Genomic DNA, 19,860 nt, shown 5'->3' on the forward strand with positions numbered 1-19,860 from the left:
GAGGCCACAAACCGCATAAAAAGCATCACTCACGTCGATTTTTAATTATCCTGAGGCCAAAAACCGCATAAAAAGCATCAATAAAAATCAAATCGGATTATTAATTTCCTTGTAACTGGCGCAAAACATGTTCAAATATGCTGTCCCACAGTTTTCTGCAACAAGTGTAAATCGAGAAACAGCATGTTCCACAACTGATCGAAGTGTTTCCGGGGTCACTTTCAGAATGTGTTGCGCAATGCATGCCTGCAGTGCAGCTAAGTTTGCAAGCGGAACACTGAACACCTCATCTTTGAGATAGCCCCACAGCCAGAAGTCACATGGATTAAGATCAGGTGAACGGGACGGCCAGGATGCAGGCAAATAGCAGCTGATAATTCTAGCATTTTCGAAATGGTGCTTCAGCAGCTGCATAACTGGATTTGCAATGTGCGGAGGTCCGTCGTATTGCATAAAAATGATCCCATCCACACATCACGCTGTTGATGAGCTGGAATGATGCGGTTGCGCAAAATACACTCATAGCGCTTACCAGTGATGGTACAGATAACAGGACTAGAAGCATCTGTCTCTTCGAAAAAATATGGTCCTGTGATAAATGATGCCGTAAACCCACACCACACATTGACCTCTTCAGGATGAAGTGGCACTGATTGTTTTGCGTGTGGATTTTCCATTTCCCATACCCGACAATTCTATGTATTGACATATCCTGTCAGATGGAAGTGAGCTTCGTCTGTCTACAAAACCTTCCATGGCCAATCATCGTCCACTTCATGTGAACAAGAAATTCTGAAGCAAAGGTCTCTCTTGCTGGCGGGTCAACAGGAGGCAACTCGTGTACATGGGTAATTTTGAATGGCTAGCAAAGAATTTCGTAGGATTTTACGCACCGTGCTCACGGGTATGTCAAGTGTTCGAGCAATTCTCCGTGCACTACACCTTTGCACACCACCACTCGTCTCCTCCTGCATTGCTGTGGCCACTGCTTCCACTGACATCGAATCAATTCGTTTCCTCCCTCTACCAGGTTGCACGCCAAAAGAACACGTCTTCTAAAATTTCCAAATCATTTTCTCCAGACTCACGGCAATCATTGGACCATCACCATTTTTCAAACCCTTAATTGTACGGGGCTTCTGCAGAGCGACGTGTGCTGTCACCATTCTTGTAATACAGCTTTACAAGCAGAGCACGATGCTGCATTGAGACAGTAATAGCGAACGTTGCAGACGCGAAAGGAGAAAAAGCCATGTACCTCTCGTGTTCATACCAACCTCGGTGGGTCGTGCGCATGACAGGTGTTGTCATTTACGTATTCTGACACATACAATGCCATCTGTTGATTAATTTTCACACTATTTTTTCTTCTTCTGCCATACGTTTTCCCCTTCTCCTATAATATTCCATTGCAATTTGACGTCATTCTGACCAGTAGTATTATTTCTAGAGCGTTGTGAAAGTTTAATTATAATCACCCTGTACATTTTGAATTTGCACTTTCCGTGGAAAGCTACTAGTATTTCATCAATGCAGGCATAGCTTCCGAGGGAACAGATGTCTTTGCAGTTCTTAATGAACATTTGAAAAAGTTGCGAGTAGTTGCCGCTAAATCAGCGCTGCCGTGTTCAGTTCGAGTATTTGCATCATGAAACGGAAGACAGTTGAGCAGTACTTCAAACATGTTCTTACTTATACTGCAGCGACATATTTCTTTGCCTGTGCCACCTTTGCTGTACCAGCATATGTAGTGTGTGTGGTTTTCTTTGGAAATGGCAGTATAGTACAGCATACCAACGAAGGCTTCAAATTCAATTACATCTACATCACGAACAGCTGTTTACCGTTGGTAATTAGGTCGAATTTTCAGATTTTTTCATTAGTATGCCTTAGTATTTCGCCTCTTTCAAAGAAAAATAAGCTCCACAAATCCAGTCGATTCATATTTTCATGGCGAACACCCTGAAAATTACGTTTGAATCCAAGTGGATGCCGTATGATGATATGATACATAGGCCTTGATCTTTAGACAGGAGGTTGGGAAGACCAACAATATCAGTTCTTACCAAAGAAGTTGCGGTATCTTGCCAGTGGAACATCGTCGTCGGAAGGTGAATCCTCCATCGGCGTCCTAATGTCGTTCTCTTGTTCCATGGGTTGAGGTTCAGCCCCATCACCTTCGACTTCTGAATCGGACTGATGTTCGTCTTCAATGAATCCAATGGAACATCTTTTATGTCTTACAGTCTTCATTCGGAAGTTCTGGTATGGATAATAAGTCTTCAGAATCTACACTATGTGACCAAAAGTATCCGGTCACCTGGCAGAAAATGACTTAAAAGTTCGTGGCGTCCTCCATCGGTATTGCTGGAATTAAATATGTTGTTGTTGGCCCAACCCCAACCCTTAGCCTTGATGACAGCTACCACTCTCGCAGGCATAATTTCAATCAGGTGCTGGAATGATTCTTGGGAAAAGGCAGCCCATTCTTCACAGAGAGCTGCATTGAGAAGAGATATCAATGTTGGTTGGTGAGGCCTGGCACGTATGTTATTGTCGTGTAACCACTCCACTACAGGCCGTGCATTATAAACAGGTGCTTGATCGTGTTGAAAGATGCAATCGCCATCCCCAAATTGCTCTTCAACAGTGGAAAGCAAGAAGGTGCTTAGGGTCTGTGCTGTGATAGTGCCATGCAAAACAACGAGGGGTGCAAGCCCCTCCACGGAAAACATGACCACGCCATAACACGACGGTCTCCGAATTTTACTGTTGATGCTACACACTCTGGCAAATGACGTTCATTGGACATTCGCCATACCCACACCCTTCGTCCAATGTTTGTGTTCCTACACCAAGGGAGGCATCGTTCAGCCTTTACCTGCGTCATGTGTAGCTTATGAGTAGCCGCTCGAACATGAAATCCAAGTTTTCTCACCTCCCGCCTAACTGTCATAGTACTTGCAGTAGATCGTGATGCAGTTTGGAATTCCTGTGAGATGGTCTGGATAGATGTCTGTCTATTACCCATTACGACTCTCTTAAAGGTGTCGGCGGTCTCTGTTAGTCAACAGACGAGGTCGGCCTGTACGTTTTTGTGCTGTACATGTCCCTTGATGTTTCCACTTCACTGTCACATCAAAAACAATGGACCTAGGGATGTTTGGGAGTGTGGAAATTTCGCGTACAGACGAATGACACAAGTGACAACCAATCACCAGACCACGTTGAAGTCCGTGAATTCTGCAGAGCGCCCCTTCTGCTCAATCATGATGTCTAATGACTACTGATGTCGCTGATATGGAATATCTGGCAGTAGGTGGCAGCACAATGAACCTAATATGGAAAACGTATGTTTGTGGGGATGCCCGGATACTTTTGATCACATAGCATATGTCAACTTCCTCTAACCATCAGACTATATTTTTTTTCCCAATTGAGATATTGTTGCCCTACAAAAATAAAAAAAAATACATGATTTAGCTAATGTTACCTAACCTCCTAACTTCGGTCACAAGCAGCGCATGCAGAAAAACGTTACCGACTTTACTTCACTCATATTTTCAGTGGTGCAAGGATTAAACTAGGGCAATTCTCCTGGGTTTTCGTTTTGTAAAAGAAAATTTCTATTAGAGAAAAAGTTTCTTTCTGAGGATTTTATGCACAGTTAATTTATTATTTGCAGGTTCTGTACCCCATGTTCTTAATATCTCACTTTAGTGTAAACCATTTCAAGCAATCAATTTCATGATGAATATGGACCTGGATGCAGACCATTTGCAAGAATGATTTGTATTCGTATTTACTTTAAGCTTAATGTTGATTTAAATTTGCTGAAAACACACACACACACACACACACACACACACACACACACACACACACACAGTTGTATGCATGGTCTGAGTTGAAAACATTCCATTTTTGTGTGTGGGTGTAATGTCCGACAGCCAGAGTTTGATGTGTTAATGTGTATGCAAGCTGTTGTGTGACCTTGCCTGTGAGGAATGACAATGAGGACTGCTAGGACATTGCCTTTTCTTTTACTTTTAAACCTTTGGAAATACAAAACCTCTCACGTAATAGGTAACACATTTCATCTGATCTTACAAGAAACCCCCACCCCACCCCATGCTCTAAAACAGTGCGGTTGTAATTGAGAGTCATTGAGGATTATGTACTTGGCATGAAACCATACTTGGAACATGAGGCATTGAGATAAGGAGTTACTTAAAAGGAATGAGCAGCAATATAAATTTAATTACTTCATTGTCCCCGTCAAGGAGTGGGTGGAACCCAGAGTGGGGGTGAGGTAGCACTAGAGCTCTTGTACAGTGCATGTTCTGTTGTATGACTGGCCACATCACACAGTTGGTATCTGAAGTTGTTATACTTAGTGCCTATCCAAACTTCAGACATCCATGTCCTTCAGATTCATAGGTGTGAAGTGAGTAAGCAAAGTATACTACAGTATCAGTGACAATAGTGATTAATCATAAAACATGCGGGCTTTTTAACAGTAGTTCAGAAATAATATTCCTCTTAAAACTATTTCTCTAATGTGTGCCACACTGGTTCATTGTATTAGATAAAACTGAATATGTCTGTGGTAAAGTATGTTTAGTGTTTGTTGGTAATAATAAAGTAAGTTGTCAATAGTAATAAACATTATTGGCACTAATAACTTACACATTTCAATCATGAAGGTACTTCAATTAATAATAATTGCCCCAGCTAAAGTATCCAATTGCACATTTTTTTTCTCCTTTTGCAGGTGTTCCATTTGCGAGACATCAGCTGGGAGAGGCCGCAGTTCCTGTCCAAGTCCTTTTTGGGCTTTGTAACATTTAACATTATAAATTATTCCCTGTTACTGGCGGAGTTTATCACAACTCAGTTTACACATCCGACATCAGAACAAAAGGTAATGCTTTATCCATTTTTATTATTGTTTTTCACTAATTTTGTTGTAGTATTATCAAAGACTGAATTTTGAGACAGCTAAAATGTGTACAGAGACTAAATTTTTACTAAATCTCGGGCATATATCTTAAAGTGCGTATTTTTAGCAGCTGAAATTAATGTGATAAAGAAGGAAAGGTGTTTCACTGCATTGTGCAATGAGATAAAAGTGATAAAACTCGAATTAAGAAATTTGCTGCAAAATGAAGCGAGGCATTGAAGGAGAGAAAATTGGCAAGCAAAGAAGTTGGAAGGTTAAGCATTAGTTTAACAGAGTGCTTACTCTTTTGAACTTGGGATGAAATCAGCTAACTAGAGTTCAACTATGTGGTGCTGTAATAAAAACTTCTTTTACAACAGTTAGTTTTCATTGTTTGTGTAATAATGGTTTTTGTACCTATTATTAGTGTCCCGTCTTTGAAGTGTATAGTGGTTTTCTTTGATCTTTCACCATACACGTGTTTCCTTAGAAGTTTATTGGCCTATTCAGAGTTAGATAAGTGTGAATGGTGTACAGCTGCATGGATTCTGTGATCAAGTCAGGTGATAACAATGGTTTGAGGCAAGATAGAAGTAGAAATAAAAAAGAAACTAGATCATTCTCATGAAGAATTCATGAAAATCAGTCTTAAAGTAATCAAAAGCAAGACATTTGGCTTGGTGCTGTGTAGGAACTCTCCAACAGCCCGTCTAATAACCGGAGATGAGAAGATGTATACGATGGACAATTTCCTGTGCTTGATTAATTCTACCACACAGTATGTTAGATGCTTTGGGATGGAATATTTCCACAAATTTCTAAGATTTGCCTATACAGAAAATAAGTCAAACCAATACTAACATTTTAGACGAGTAGCAGCAATAGTTACTGGACCAAATAAGAATATTCGACAGGCAATAGAAATTAATTTACTCAATTTTTGTTCACAGAAAACACAAACAGATGAAATTAGGAATCAGGATATCTGACAACAGCTAGGATTAGAAAGAAGCTTGCTGGAGACCCTTGAAGTACAGTGATTCTAGTGATACAGTCATACAGAGCCAAGGCACACTTTGTAGCTATGCCAGGAAATGGCACAGTTGGGGGAAATCATCACCTGACACAGGAAACAGGCACAGATTTAGGTATAGCTAGATATATTACATTGCTCAGCATGTGCTGTAGAGTCATGAAAATCTTACAAGATGGTTGCCATAAAGGTTGACCACCAGATGTTGGTGCGTGTGATGAATCTTTTTGAATTATACATATTGGCTTCTTAAAAAGGATCATTGCAGAATATGAATCTCGGATGTACCATCACATCATCACCAATTCAGAAACAAGAAAGTGGTGAGGCATGATGCCAATGCATGCAAAATTTCACACCAGCTGTCAGGAGGAACTTTACCTCACATCTTTGTTCAGTGGAATAGGTAATTTTGAGTCTCTTCATAGACAGTGATGCAGTGGTGGGCAGGTTATGTATCAATATCTGCTGATGACCAGTTGTGCCCTAAAACCAGAAGTAAATACTGTTAATTACCAAATTAAAATGTTAGTTTTCTGTTATGTGGCAAGACCTGACCTCACAATGTCTTTTCAGTTGTTACTGAGCAGACATTACCTCTCTGTTGAAAGGATATAAAATTTGAAACTTCCTGGCAGATTAAAACTGTGTGCCCGACCGAGACTCGAACTCGGGACCTTTGCCTTTCGCGGGCAAGTGCTTTACCAACTGAGCTACCGAAGCACGACTCACGCCCGGTACTCACAGCTTTACTTCTGCCAGTACCTCGTCTCCTACCTTCCAAACTTTACAGAAGCTCTCCTGCGAACCTTGCAGAACTAGCACTCCTGAAAGAAAGGATATTGCGGAGACATGGCTTAGCCACAGCCTGGGGGATGTTTCCAGAATGAGATTCTCATCCCCCAGTTTTAATCTGCCAGGAAGTTTCATATCAGCGCACACTCCGCTGCAGAGTGAAAATCTCATTCTGGATATAAAATTTGTCATAAAAGACAGCCCTATTAGCAGTCTCGACAATTAGTTGCACCTTGTTGTGATGGTGGTGTGTCCAAAGCTCATGTTCTTACTCAAAAATGAATTGTTGTTGTTGTTTATTCATCCACGAATAGCTTTCAATAAGGTTATTGGAAATGTTGTGGCATTTCATTTTAAGAATAAAACTACCTAATTCATATACACCAGCATTTTGATATACATAGCTCGACAAGGAACACACACTTTCCATGCCCTTATAGAAGGAACCATTTCAGTATTTGCATGTCATCCTTTGAAACAGTGTCAGTGTGAAAAGCTGGGTGCTACATAACTAGGAGACCAGTGGCAGGAGACAGACGACTGTGCAACAGAAGCTATTCTCCTGTTCTCAAAACATCTAATCTATTATATTGGTGACAATTATAGGGCATTTTTATTGGTCTTGCTTCTGTGTGTCTATTTAGTTGCATTTGATCTGCATGATAGATTAATTTAATTTAAGCTTTGTGTCATATTTACTGTAAGTTACTTGCACTGTGGATCGTATTCAACTCAAGCTGATGAAAATGTATTTTTTTCTTTCTATTACAGAATTTCTATACAAACCTTTTCAATGGTTGCTATGCCTTCCTGTTGTTCATTGTTGTGATATTTTTCCTCATTTACGGCGTAGAAGTCTTCTTTAAGGTTAGTAAAAGTGATCCTTCATATACCTATTGAGCTAAAGGTGTTGGCAATAGTGAGTAGAACCCTTGAGTTAGTGGCTGTTAGGACATGCTGTCTGTGAAACAAATTGTCTATGTGTTACTCAATATTTTTCGTGATAAGATCAATTCATGTCAGGATGCAGTACTTAAGTTTGTTGATAAAAGGCTGCATGCAATCGGGTTGTCAAGTTCACTCAGCACCTGAATCGTGCTTCTACGAAACCAGTGTGCTAGCCAGATGACTAAGAAGCCTAAATTCATTACATTCACATTAGAATAGTCAAATTCCGTGGGTGTTGTGGAGGTGGTCCCAAGTGTATAGAGGAAGTAGGGGATGTAAATTTTATTTTGATTAAAGGATGTAATCTTCAGTAAAGTAAAGAAAATACCATACAGAAAGGTTTTTGCATTAGTTGCATTCATATTACCCAAGACACATTTAATATACTGCGGGAGGTTGATGAATGCACATGTGCTCTATATTTAATGCATTCCAATACTTAAGATTAAAAAACCTTAAGTCTTTCCAGAGAGTGTTAATTCTTTTAAATGTTTTAAGTGTTCAGCATCTTGCATTTAGTGATACTGTTTCTTTTCTTTAATATTATATCTTGTTACTTGTGTATAATTTTGTTACACAGTTGACTTGGTACGGTTATTGTTATTATTATTATTAATATTATTATTAAAAAAGTGGCAGTAGTGCCTTTGTGACAGACGCAGAACATGTATTTTTTTGTTTTCTGAAACCAGAGGAACTGGAATGAAAATGGTATTAATTCAAGTGGGTAAACTTTCCAGAAGCAGTTTTGTTAGCAAGAGAGAAGTAGAAGATAGGGAAGGGAAAATTGAGAGAACAAATGCATGTATAAAACTAATCAATAAAAGTTAATCTCACATCAAGACACACATTAGAAGTGCAAGCAAACAATTGAAAGTGTCAGTAATTTTATAAAATTCTTCTTAGGTACATTTCTTTTATTAGTATGTCATCCGTGATCTAGTTGTTTTAGTGTCTGTGATTGAAATGTAAGTGCTGTTCTACCAAATAATTTTAACTCCCTGTAGGTGTAGTAATCAGCAATCGATTTTATGATTGTAAAAATATACAGGGTGATTATAATTAAAGTTGTAATTTCAAAATGCTGTCAAGAAAAAGAACCATTGCTCAGAATGTCATTAAACTTGAACAGACTATTATCAAATGGGGAGGGGGGGGGGAAGCTGTGGAAACAAAAATTTAGCAAACATTTTCCCAGTAGATGGCACTTTAAGCATCATAACACAAATGCGGTCCGCTACAAATGGCAGATGAATCGCAAAATGACAGTTATATTTTGAGTTGCACATTACGCCAACCTTACTGTGCAATGCGCATGACCACCATGTGCGTCTGCAGAAATTTTTGCGATGGGTAAGTGGGGGGGGGGGTGGTGAAGATTTAAAAATTCTCATTTTTTATGTAATCGATTCAGTCAGGTGAAAGTGTCACAAGCAGCAAATTTGTCAATAAGTACACAAAACTTATTGTATCTGGGAAGAGTGATTGTTGTCTACTTAGTACTTTTGACATAGATTACTTTGGTACCTTAATGACAAGTTTACTTCAGTAGCACATGCAAAGTACATATTTTATGTTATTAATATGAATAAGGATGCCAATTTTTGAATCAACTCTCTGAAATAATATCCTCAAATGATTAAATCCAGGATATCCAATGAGATATGAAATAAAGCTAGTATATATTGATAAAATAATTAATTAATAATCCCATGATGTTGGGTTGAAGCTGAAAATAACGTTGGATATCGTGTTTTGGTTTGTTTGGGGGAAGAGACCAAACAGCGATGTCATCGGTCTCATCAGATTAGGGAAGGATGGGGAAGGAAGTCGGCCGTGCCCTTTCAAAGGAACCATCCCAGCATTTGCCTGGAGCGATTTAGGGAAATCACGGAAAACCTAAATCAGGATGGCCGTACGCAGGATTGAACCATCGTCCTCCTGAATGCGAGTCCAGTGTGCTATCGTGTTTTGCATTTCACTTAGTTGCAAAGACTGAACGTATCTCCATGAATTTTGAAGCAACCAAGGAACAACAGAAAATGGAAAAAAACGAGGGAATAAACTTTTCAAAAAGGCTTATTCAACTTCGATGCCATCTGTAGCACTTTTATTTGGTTACACAACTTCACATAAACTCACATTGATAGGTTTATTGCATTGCTTTCATGATTTCTATTTTTTAGTGATAACTATAGTAGCTGAAGCTGAACAAAATGTGTTTTGAAAGTCACAGTCATTTGGTTTGAATGTGAAAGTATAGCCTAGCGCTATTAAATGACCAGATGAATGTGGGGAAGCCTCCCAAAACCAGCCTCAAATTCGCTAGTAGAATCAACTTTTAGCAGCCTAAGACTCCACCAAGGTTATTCTGATCTCTCCAGTTTGTCACATTATTGTCAGCACACCAACTGGAATGCAAGGTCCCAATCCAGGGGCTAAACAAGGAAGTGACGTAAAATGATAGAAGACATTATTTTGGCACTCTTCTTGACTGCAGATCAGTGCCATAACTACAGCCACACCGAGGAATTGGCATAATTTCTCATGAACAGAGTCATAACTAAGAAACCTTAATGTGTTTAATGTTTTACTAAAGCTGCAGTATTTTTCATCTCGGTTAGCAATGTTAAATCTGCAGTTAAGTTGAATTGCAGAGTGATTGCTAAAAATTTGAGAGAATTATTATACAATGAATAAAGTCTCTACCCAGAATGCAGGAGGTGGCAATTGCTCCCCCGCCCTCGCCCCCTCCCCCCTTGCAGATGCCTGTGGTGACCACACCAGTTTCTCACTCATCAGTTGTGGCATTGTTATTTAGGTAAGCCCATTCATCATGGCAAGGTCGTACTACATTGCATGGGAAAAATTGGTTTTTAACTGTCCTGAGCCAAAAAATTGCATAAAAAGCAACAATGAAATCAATTTTTAACTGTCATGACAGTGGAACGAGATATGTTCAGTATTCTGTCCACTATTTTCTGCCACAAGTTTGAATCAAGAAACAGCATGTTCCACAAGAGATCAGAATGTCCTAAGGTGTCAGATTCAGAATGCGTTGCATAATGTATTCCTTAAGTTCAGCTTTGTTTTTAATGAGAGCGCTGAATGCAGCGTCTTTCAGACAACATCACAGCCAGAAGTAACACGTATTACGATCATATTATTTGAATGGCCAAACTGTAGGTATATGATGGCTGATAAATCTAGGTTTTCCAAAATGCATCTGCATTAGCTGCTTCACTGGCTGTACATTGTGCAAAGGAGCGCAGTCTCGCAAAAAAAATGATCCTACCCACACATCCACCCTGTTGAAGGCTCTCATAGCATTTACAGTGACAGACCAAACATGTTCCATAAATATGAGGGGTGTTCAATAAGTAATGCAACACTTTTTTTTTCTCTGAAAGCAGATTGGTTTTATACAAGATTACAATACACCATATTATTCCTCACTCTTTTAGCTACAAAACCCTACTTGCAGAACCCATCTCCTCGAAAAAATGTGGCCCTATGACAAAAGATGCCGCAACCCGTACAGTTACCATTGCAGAATGAAGTGGTATCAGTTGATGTGTGAGTAGATTTTCAGATTTTTTGTTACCCATATTCTGCAGTTACGTATGATGACATGGTCATGAAGGTGGAAATGGGCTTTGCCTGTTCACAGAATGTTCCACGGCCACTCATTGTCCACTTCCACAGGAACAAGAAATTCTAGAGTAAACGTTTGTCTTACTGGCAAGACAGCATGAAGCAGCTCCTGAAAACGGGTAATTTTGTATGGATAGCAGTGCAGAAAGTTTTCGTAAAATTTGATACAGCATGCTCTCAGGCATGCCCAAAGTTTGAACAAATCCTCACGCACTATGTGTTCGCACATCACTGCTCAACTCCTCCTGCAGTGCTTTGGCCACATCTTCTACTGATGTCCGATCAGTTGTTTATTCCTCCCTTTGCCACATTGCACTTAAAAAAAAACTTGTCTCTCCAAATCGTAACCATTTTCTCCAGAACTTCAGCAGACATCAGGCCAATGCCTTTTTTCATACCCTTCAGTATCTGGAACTTACACAGAGCTACTGATGCACATTCACTGTTCTTGTAAAAAATACTTTACCAGCTGCGCATGATCATGCTTTGAGACAGTCATGCTGAGCATCTCAGATGCAAACTGAGGAACAGCTGTGTACTCTGCATCTTCTATTTTGCGTATTCTGCTGCTTACAATGCCATCTAGTCGTCAAATTTTTGTTAATTTAAAAAAAAATTTTTTTTTTGTTTCTATAATGTTTGCCCCCTTCTTTGATAATATTCCATTCCATTTTGACGTCATTCTGAGCTGTGGTCATTTTTTAACAGTGTTTTGAAACTGGAAATTTAATTATAATTACCCTGTACTAATTACTGTATACTTTTCTTCTTTGTGTTGCTTACTTAAAACTTTTCTGTTGTTGTGCTCAGCATAAATCTCTGCTTGTACCTGCTTTTTGCTTACAGTGTTTCATGATGGCTCAAATGTGTTTTCAGATTTTGAATATGTTTTCTGTTGAAACTATCAGACTGAAATGATTCACAAAAGACTAATAGCTAATGATTGCTATTGGAAATGACTTAACATGCCTTCTTTGTTAGTTTCTCCGGGTGTAAACAGCTGCCTTTGTTTTCAGAATTATTTTAAGGTATGGAGTTATTTGCTACTTTCTTTATGTACAAGTTTCAGTAGTAGCCTCTTTCAGGTAGCCACTTGTTGATTTCTTAAAAGCACCGCAACTAGTTTTGAGGTATTTGCTTATTAGCAGATGACAGTTTTTTAATCAGTTGTGATCCTGTCTTTCACTGTTGTTTGTCCATTTAGTGTTCTATTTGGTCAAACGCCTTCCCCATGAACCATGGACCTTGCCGTTGGTGGGGAGGCTTGTGTGCCTCAGCGATAGATATGGCCGTACCGTAGGTGAACCACAACGGAGGGATATCTGTTGAGAAGCCAGACAAACGTGTGGTTCCTGAAGAGGGGCAGCAGCCTTTTCAGTAGTTGCAGGGGCACAGTCCGGATGATTGACTGACCTGGCCTTGCAACATTAACCAAAACGGCCTTGCTGTGCTGGTACTGCGAACGGCTGAAAGCAAGGGGAAACTACGGCTGTAATTTTTCCCGAGGGCATGCAGCTTTACTGTATGGATAAATGATGATGGCGTGCTCTTGGGTAAAATAGTCCGGAGGTAAAATAGTCCCCCATTTGGATCTCCGGGCGGGGACTACTCAAGAGGACGTCGTTATCAGGAAAAAGAAAACTGGCGTTCTAGGGATCGGAGCGTGGAACGTCAGATCCCTTAACCGGGCAGGTAGATTAGAAAATTTAAAAACGGAAATGGATAGGTTAAAGTTAGATATAGTGGGAATTAGTGACGTTCGGTGGCAGGAGGAACAAGACTTATGGTCAGGTGAATACAGGGTTATTAACACAAAATCAAATAGGGGTAATGCAGGAGTAGGTTTAATACTGAATAAAAAAATAGGAGTGTGGGTAAGCTACTACAAACAGCATAGTGAATGTATTATTGTGGCCGAGATAGACACGAAGCCCACGCCTACTATAGTAGTACAAGTTTATATGCCAACTAGCTCTGCAGATGATGAAGAAATTGAAGAAGTGTATGATGAGATAAAAGAAATTATTCAGGTAGTGAAGGGAGATGAAAATTTAATAGTCATGGGTGATTGGAATTCGAGAGTAGGAAAAGGGAGAGAAGGAAACATAGTGGGTGAATATGGGTTGGGGGAAAGAAATGAAAGAGGAAGCCGCCTGGTAGAGTTTTGCACAGAGCATAACTTAATCATAGCTAACACTTGGTTCAAGAATCATGAAAGAAGGTTGTATACATGGAAGAATCCTGGAGATACTAAAAGGTATCAGATAGATTATACAATGGTAAGACAGATTTAGGAACCAGGTTTTAAATTGTAGGACATTTCCAGGGGCAGATGTGGACTCTGACCACAATCTATTGGTTATGAACTGTAGATTAAAACTGAAGAAATTGCAAAAAGGTGGAAATTTAAGGAGATGGGACCTGGACAAACTGAAAGAACCTGAGGTTGTACAGAGTTTCAGGGAGAGCATAAGGGAACAATTGACAGAAATGGGGGAAAGAAGTACAGTAGAAGAAGAATGTGTAGCTCTGAGGGATGAAGTAGTGAAGGCAGCAGAGGATCAAGTAGGTAAAAAGACGAGGGCTAGTAGAACTCCTTGGGTAACAGAAGAAATATTGAACATAATTGATGAAAGGAGAAAATATAAAAATGCAGTAAATGAAGCAGGCAAAAAGGAATACAGACGTCTCAAAAATGAGATCGACAGGAAGTGCAAAATGGCTAAGCAGGGATGGCTAGAGGACAAATGTAAGGATGTAGAGGCTTATCTTACTAGGGGTAAGATAGATACTGCCTACAGGAAAATTAGAGAGACCTTTGGAGAAAAGAGAACCACTTGTATGAATATCAAGAGCTCAGCTGGAAACCCAGTTCTAAGCAAAGAAGTGAAAGCAGAAAGGTGGAAGGAGTATATAGAGGGTTTATACAAGGGCGATGTACTTGAGGACAATATTATAGAAATGGAAGAGGATGTAGATGAAGATGAAATGGGAGGTACGATACTGGGAGATACGATACTGTGTGAAGAGTTTGACAGACCACTGAAAGACCTGAGTCGAAACAAGGCCCCGGGAGTAGACAACATTCCATTAGAACTACTGACGGCCTTGGGAGAGCCAGTCCTGACAAAACTCTACCATCTGGTGAGCAAGATGTTTGAGACGGCCGAAATACCCTCAGACTTCAAGAAGAATATAATAATTCCAATCCCAAAATAAGCAGGTGTTGACAGATGTGAAAATTACCGAACTATCAGTTTAATAAGTCACAGCTGCAAAATACTAACGCGAATTCTTTACAGACGAATGGAAAAACTCGTAGAAGCAGACCTCAGGGAAGATCAGTTTGGATTGTGTAGAAATGTTGGAACACGTGACGCAATACTGACCTTACGACTTATCTTAGAAGAAAGATTAAGGAAAGGCAAACCTACATTTCTAGCATTTGTAGACTTAGAGAAAGCTTTTGACAATGTTGATTGGAATACTCTCTTTCAATTTCTAAAGGTGGCAGGGGTAAAATACAGTGAGTGAAAGGCTATTTACAATTTGTACAGAAACCAGATGGCAGTTATAAGAGTCGAGGGGCACGAAAGAGAAGCAGTGGTTGGGAAGGGAGTGAGACAGGGTTGTACGCTCTCCCCGATGTAATTCAATCTGTATATTGAGCAAGCAGTTAAGGAAACAAAAGAAAAATTCGGAGTAGGTATTAAACTCCATGGAGAAGAAATAAAAACATTGAGGTTCGCCGATGACATTGTAATTCTGTCAGAGACAGCAAAGGACTTGGAAGAGCAGATGAACGGAATCGATGGTGTCTTGAAGGGAGGATATAAGATGAACATCAACAAAAGCAAAACGAGGATAGTGGAATGTAGTCGAATTAAGTCGGGTGATGTTGAGGGTATTAGATTAGGAAATGAGACACTTAAAGTAGTAAATGAGTTTTGCTATTTGGGGAGCAAAGTAACTGATGATGGTTGAAGTAGAGAGGATATAAAATGTAGACTGGCAATGGCAAGGAAAGCGTTTCTGAAGAAGAGAAGTTTGTTAACATCGAGTATAGATTTAAGTGTCAGGAAGTCGTTCATGAAAGTATTTGCATGGAGTGTAGCCATGTATGGAAGTGAAACATGGACGATAAATAGTTTGGACAAGAAGAGAATAGAAGCTTTCGAAATGTGGTGCTACAGAAGAATGCTGAAGATTAGATGGGTAGATCACATAACTAATGATGAAGTATTGAATAGAATTGGGGAGAAGAGGAGTATGTGGCACAACCTGACAAAAAGAAGGGACCGGTTAGTAGGACATGTTCTGAGGCATCAAGGGATCACAACTTTAGCATTGGAGGGCAGCTTGGAGGGTAAAAATCGTAGAGGGAGACCAAGAGATGAATACACTAAGCAGATTCAGAAGGATGTAGGTTGCAGTAGGTACTGGGAGATGAAGCAGCTTGCACAGGATGGGGTAGCGTGGAGAGCTGCATCAAACCAGTCTCAGGACTGAAGACCACAACAACAACAACATTGGTCAAATGTTGATGTGTGGCACATATTAAATTGTATTAGCTGCAGCTGTTTTGATGTTTATTAAAAAATGCAAGGAGCATTTATAAAAAGACCAAATATGTTCCATAAATATGAAGGGTGTTCAATAAGTAATGCAACACATTTTTTTTTCTCTGAAATCAGATTGATTTTATTCAGGATTCCAATACACCTTATTATTCCCCACTCTTTTAGCTACAAAACCCTGTTTTCCAACATCATCTCCATTCAGTGTGATGGCCTTACACCACCTTACTATGGGAGTGCCTGTATCCCCACATGGTATCGCTCTACTGGCCAATGTTGGAGCAAATGTCTTGCTGCATCAATGGCTTCCCCATCATCCACATACTGCTTTGTGTGGAGTTTATCCTTCTTTGGGCCAAACAGTTGGAAATCAGAAGGTGCAAGATCCGGGCTGTAGGGTGGATGAGGAAGAACAGTCCACCGAAGTTTTCTGAGTCCCTCATGTGTGTACAGACTTGTGTGAAGCCTGGAAATCCAGTTATGCAGCAAGGTGTTTGATCGTGATCCATTGATCACCTCGAATGAGTGTGTTGACATGTTCCAACATTGCAGGAGTCACAGTCGTATCCGGCCATCCGGCATGCAGTAGATGGACAGGTTTGGAGGACTGTGTTGCAATGATGACAGGCGCCTCCCACAATTATTCACCTTAATTTTGTTCACTGCCAGGTCTTCGTAGGTATTCTGCAAGTGCATATGAATATCTGCAATGCCCTTGTTTTCTACCAAAAGAAACTCACAATGACAGCTCTCTGCTTAGAACACATCTGCGTACCAGATGCCATTTTAGAGGCTATGTATAGCGTCACCGCGTATCAGAACTTAATGAAATTATAGAGGCTGAAGCAGGAACATTTCACAATGTCCCACAGCAAATTCTGCATTTTTTGAATTGAGACAGGCTTAGTAAAAAAGACATTGCATTACTTATTGAACAACCCTTGTATTACATACATCGTATTTGATACAAATTTTTGGGTATTTATTTAAAAAATTTCAAGGAATGTACATAAAATGACCAAACATTTGCTATAAATATGTTGTTTTTTTTCATGTATTTTACATACTGTCACTTTCAAAGTAGTTCCAACTCTCAACCTGTCTTCCATTGTAATAATGTTTCTTAGAGGGCAAACCTCAAAATATTTTTAGGTATTTTCTATTATTTTGGAAACAGTATTTTGGCATTGGTTTGAGTTTGATAAACTGTACGATACTTAGATGCAACCAAGACAAGAGAATAAGGTAGCTAGACACAACTAGTGTGCAGTTTTCTGCCAGAAAACTGCATATCAGAAGCAATGCATGAGCTGACGATTTGTCCCCAGGTGGTTTCTCCACAGTTTACACCTCTTCCTGCATGCAGCTTTTGACAGTCCCTTAAATATCTACAGTACATTTCTACTTTCATTGAAGTTGAAATCGTCTCTCCCAACCCACTGTGATGAATACCTTTTCATTTCCATCATGTAGCCATGAACCTGTGACTTTTCCCTGTCACAAATCATACAATCCCCCCCCCCCCCCCCCAACTCACCTTCCTCCATGCCACCCCCTCTCCCATCCCCAGAAGTTTCCTCAATCGTAAAGTGATTATGATACTGTTCTCTTTCTGTTCATCATTAGTGATGGAGTAACAGTTTCTGTAATGATATAGTTCATGTGAATTTCACATGCACAACATAACACCAAATTGATGCCCAATTCAGTGGCAATTACATCACATCACATTACATGAAAGTTTTCATTAATTGCTGGTCAGATGCTCACTGCATCATGTTCATCTTTCATTGTGGAAATATTCTGCACCACATGAAGTCCTCATTAAATTATTTGAACTTCTAACAGCATTCTGTGTACATTACATAATCATCTCTCATGCTTTTTAAGCAGTTCAGACGTTTCTTTAAATTTTGTTATCTAGTTTGTAGCAGCAAATCTCGTGCACCTCCTCTACTTCCAATTTTTTCTTTGTAGAATTTCTCTAACATAAGGTGTACATAATCAGTTGTACAGTTTTTTCCAGCTGTTCATATACACTCCATAAAACCAGCCACATATCAGTGTGCCCGATAATTTGTAAAAATAAATGGGCTGTGGAAAAGTAGTAGTATGGTATTCTGCTTTACAGCAGATCTTGTTGTGGGTTAAGCCTCTTCCACTTATGTCTGTCCATAGCCAGTCTTTTCATTTCTGAATATTTGTCTCCTTTTATATTGTCCAGCATTTTATATCTTCTTTTCCCTCTTCCCCTTTTTCCCTCCACCATTCTTTCTATTCCTTCCTTCAATAAACAGTCGCTCCTCAAACAATGTCCAATCCAGTTCCATTTTCTCTTTCTGACAACTTTCAGCATGTTTCTTTCTTCTCCAACTCTTCTTAATATTTCTTCATTCCTTACTCGGTCTTCCCATTTCACTTTTTCCATTCTTCTCCATATCCACATCTCTAGTGCCTCCAATCTTCTTTCATCTTCCTTCCTCAATGTCCAGGTCTCCGCACCATATAGTGCAACACTCCAGATGTAACATTTGCCAAGTCTTTTCCTCAGATCTTTGTTTAGTGGTCCACAAAGTAATTTCTGTTTCCTCTGGAATCCTTCTTTTGGCATTTGCAATTCTTTTCCTAATTTCTGTTGATCAATACATATCATCCATTATTACACATCCCAAGTAATTGAAGTCATTCACTTGCTCTATTTCCTTTCCCCCTTTTTTCATATGGCATTTTCTCCTCTTTTCTCCAATTACCATGCTTTTTGTTTTCTTCTTGTTAATCTTCATTCCATATTCTTCTAATTTTGTGTTTAGATTATCTAACATTTGTTCCATCTCTCTTGCACACTCTGCCATCACAACCATGTCATCTGCAAATCTTGTACACTCCACTCTCTGACCTCCTATACAAACTCCTCTCCTTCCATCAAAACTTTCACTAATAATTTCCTCCAGATATATATTGAACAGTGCTGGTGATAAACAAAAACCTTGTCTTACACCTCTTCCCAGCTCTATTTCTTCACTCATCACACCTCCTATTCTTACTCGTGCTCTCTGGTTCAAATATAAATTTCTAATTCCACTCCTCACCTGAAACCAAATTGTTCATCTCCTGTTACGCAGTTCATCTTTCCATGTAGCCTTCTGTTGAGCGTCCTCAGCAAGACTTTGGCTGCATGCTATATCAGGCTCACTGTTCTATGTTCCTCACACTTTTTGCTGTTCTTTTTCTTTTCCATAGGTATTAAGACACTTTCTGTAAAGTCCTTTGGCCATTTTCCTGTCATGTATATTTGATTACACAATTCAATCAACTCCCTTTTCACTTCTTTCTCCAATGACTTTAACTGTTCCGCAGGAATCTCATCAATTCCCATTGCCTTTCCATTTTCACCTCTTTTTTTGATTCTTCAATCTCACTAGCTAGTATTGCATTTCCTTTGTCATCATCTGAGACATTATCTTCTTCTTCTATCCCAAGGTCTTCTTCACTTGGTCGGCTGTCTGCAGCCTATATTGAAAAGGGGTTGTGGTAAATGAAATGAGGTTTAACTGGCAAAGTCTATTGGAAATAGACTGTGAAGAGAAAATATGTGTAGTATTCTGTATAGAATGTGGTTCAAATAAGATGAGTACTATGAAACCAAGAATAGCAGACCTGTTCCAAACCACATTTTGTAAAACCGTATAAAGTGCTACTGGACACAGTCTTGTTCTGTATAGTGTCCCTTGCCATTGTCTGAGCTATGAACACTCTAATCCAGCCATTGAAATGCCAAGATATCATGTAATGAGATACTAAAGTCAATATTAAATTCTCATCATTTTTAAATCTGAAACTTGAGCGATTAGTAGGAACATACAATCCTAGAAACAGCAATAGGTTAGGTACTTACAGTTAAGAAGTCACCA

The 19,860-nt window shown here is 39.5% G+C and overlaps 1 protein-coding gene across 5 annotated transcripts in view; it reads left to right on the forward strand.

The window, feature by feature from the left end:
* The window catches only part of LOC126194815 (uncharacterized), a 363,667-nt gene that overhangs the window by 283,567 nt on the left and 60,240 nt on the right, over window positions 1-19,860 (forward strand). For all 5 annotated transcript variants that reach the window (XM_049933141.1, XM_049933142.1, XM_049933138.1 and 2 more), the window contains exons 5-6: window positions 4,775-4,924; window positions 7,542-7,637. In XM_049933141.1, the coding sequence (XP_049789098.1) occupies window positions 4,775-4,924; window positions 7,542-7,637 (246 nt within the window). The remainder of the gene's footprint in view (window positions 1-4,774; window positions 4,925-7,541; window positions 7,638-19,860) is intronic.

This window comes from Schistocerca nitens, chromosome 7, assembly GCF_023898315.1.
Source record: "Schistocerca nitens isolate TAMUIC-IGC-003100 chromosome 7, iqSchNite1.1, whole genome shotgun sequence".
In the NCBI taxonomy this organism is placed as follows: Eukaryota; Metazoa; Arthropoda; class Insecta; order Orthoptera; family Acrididae; genus Schistocerca; species Schistocerca nitens.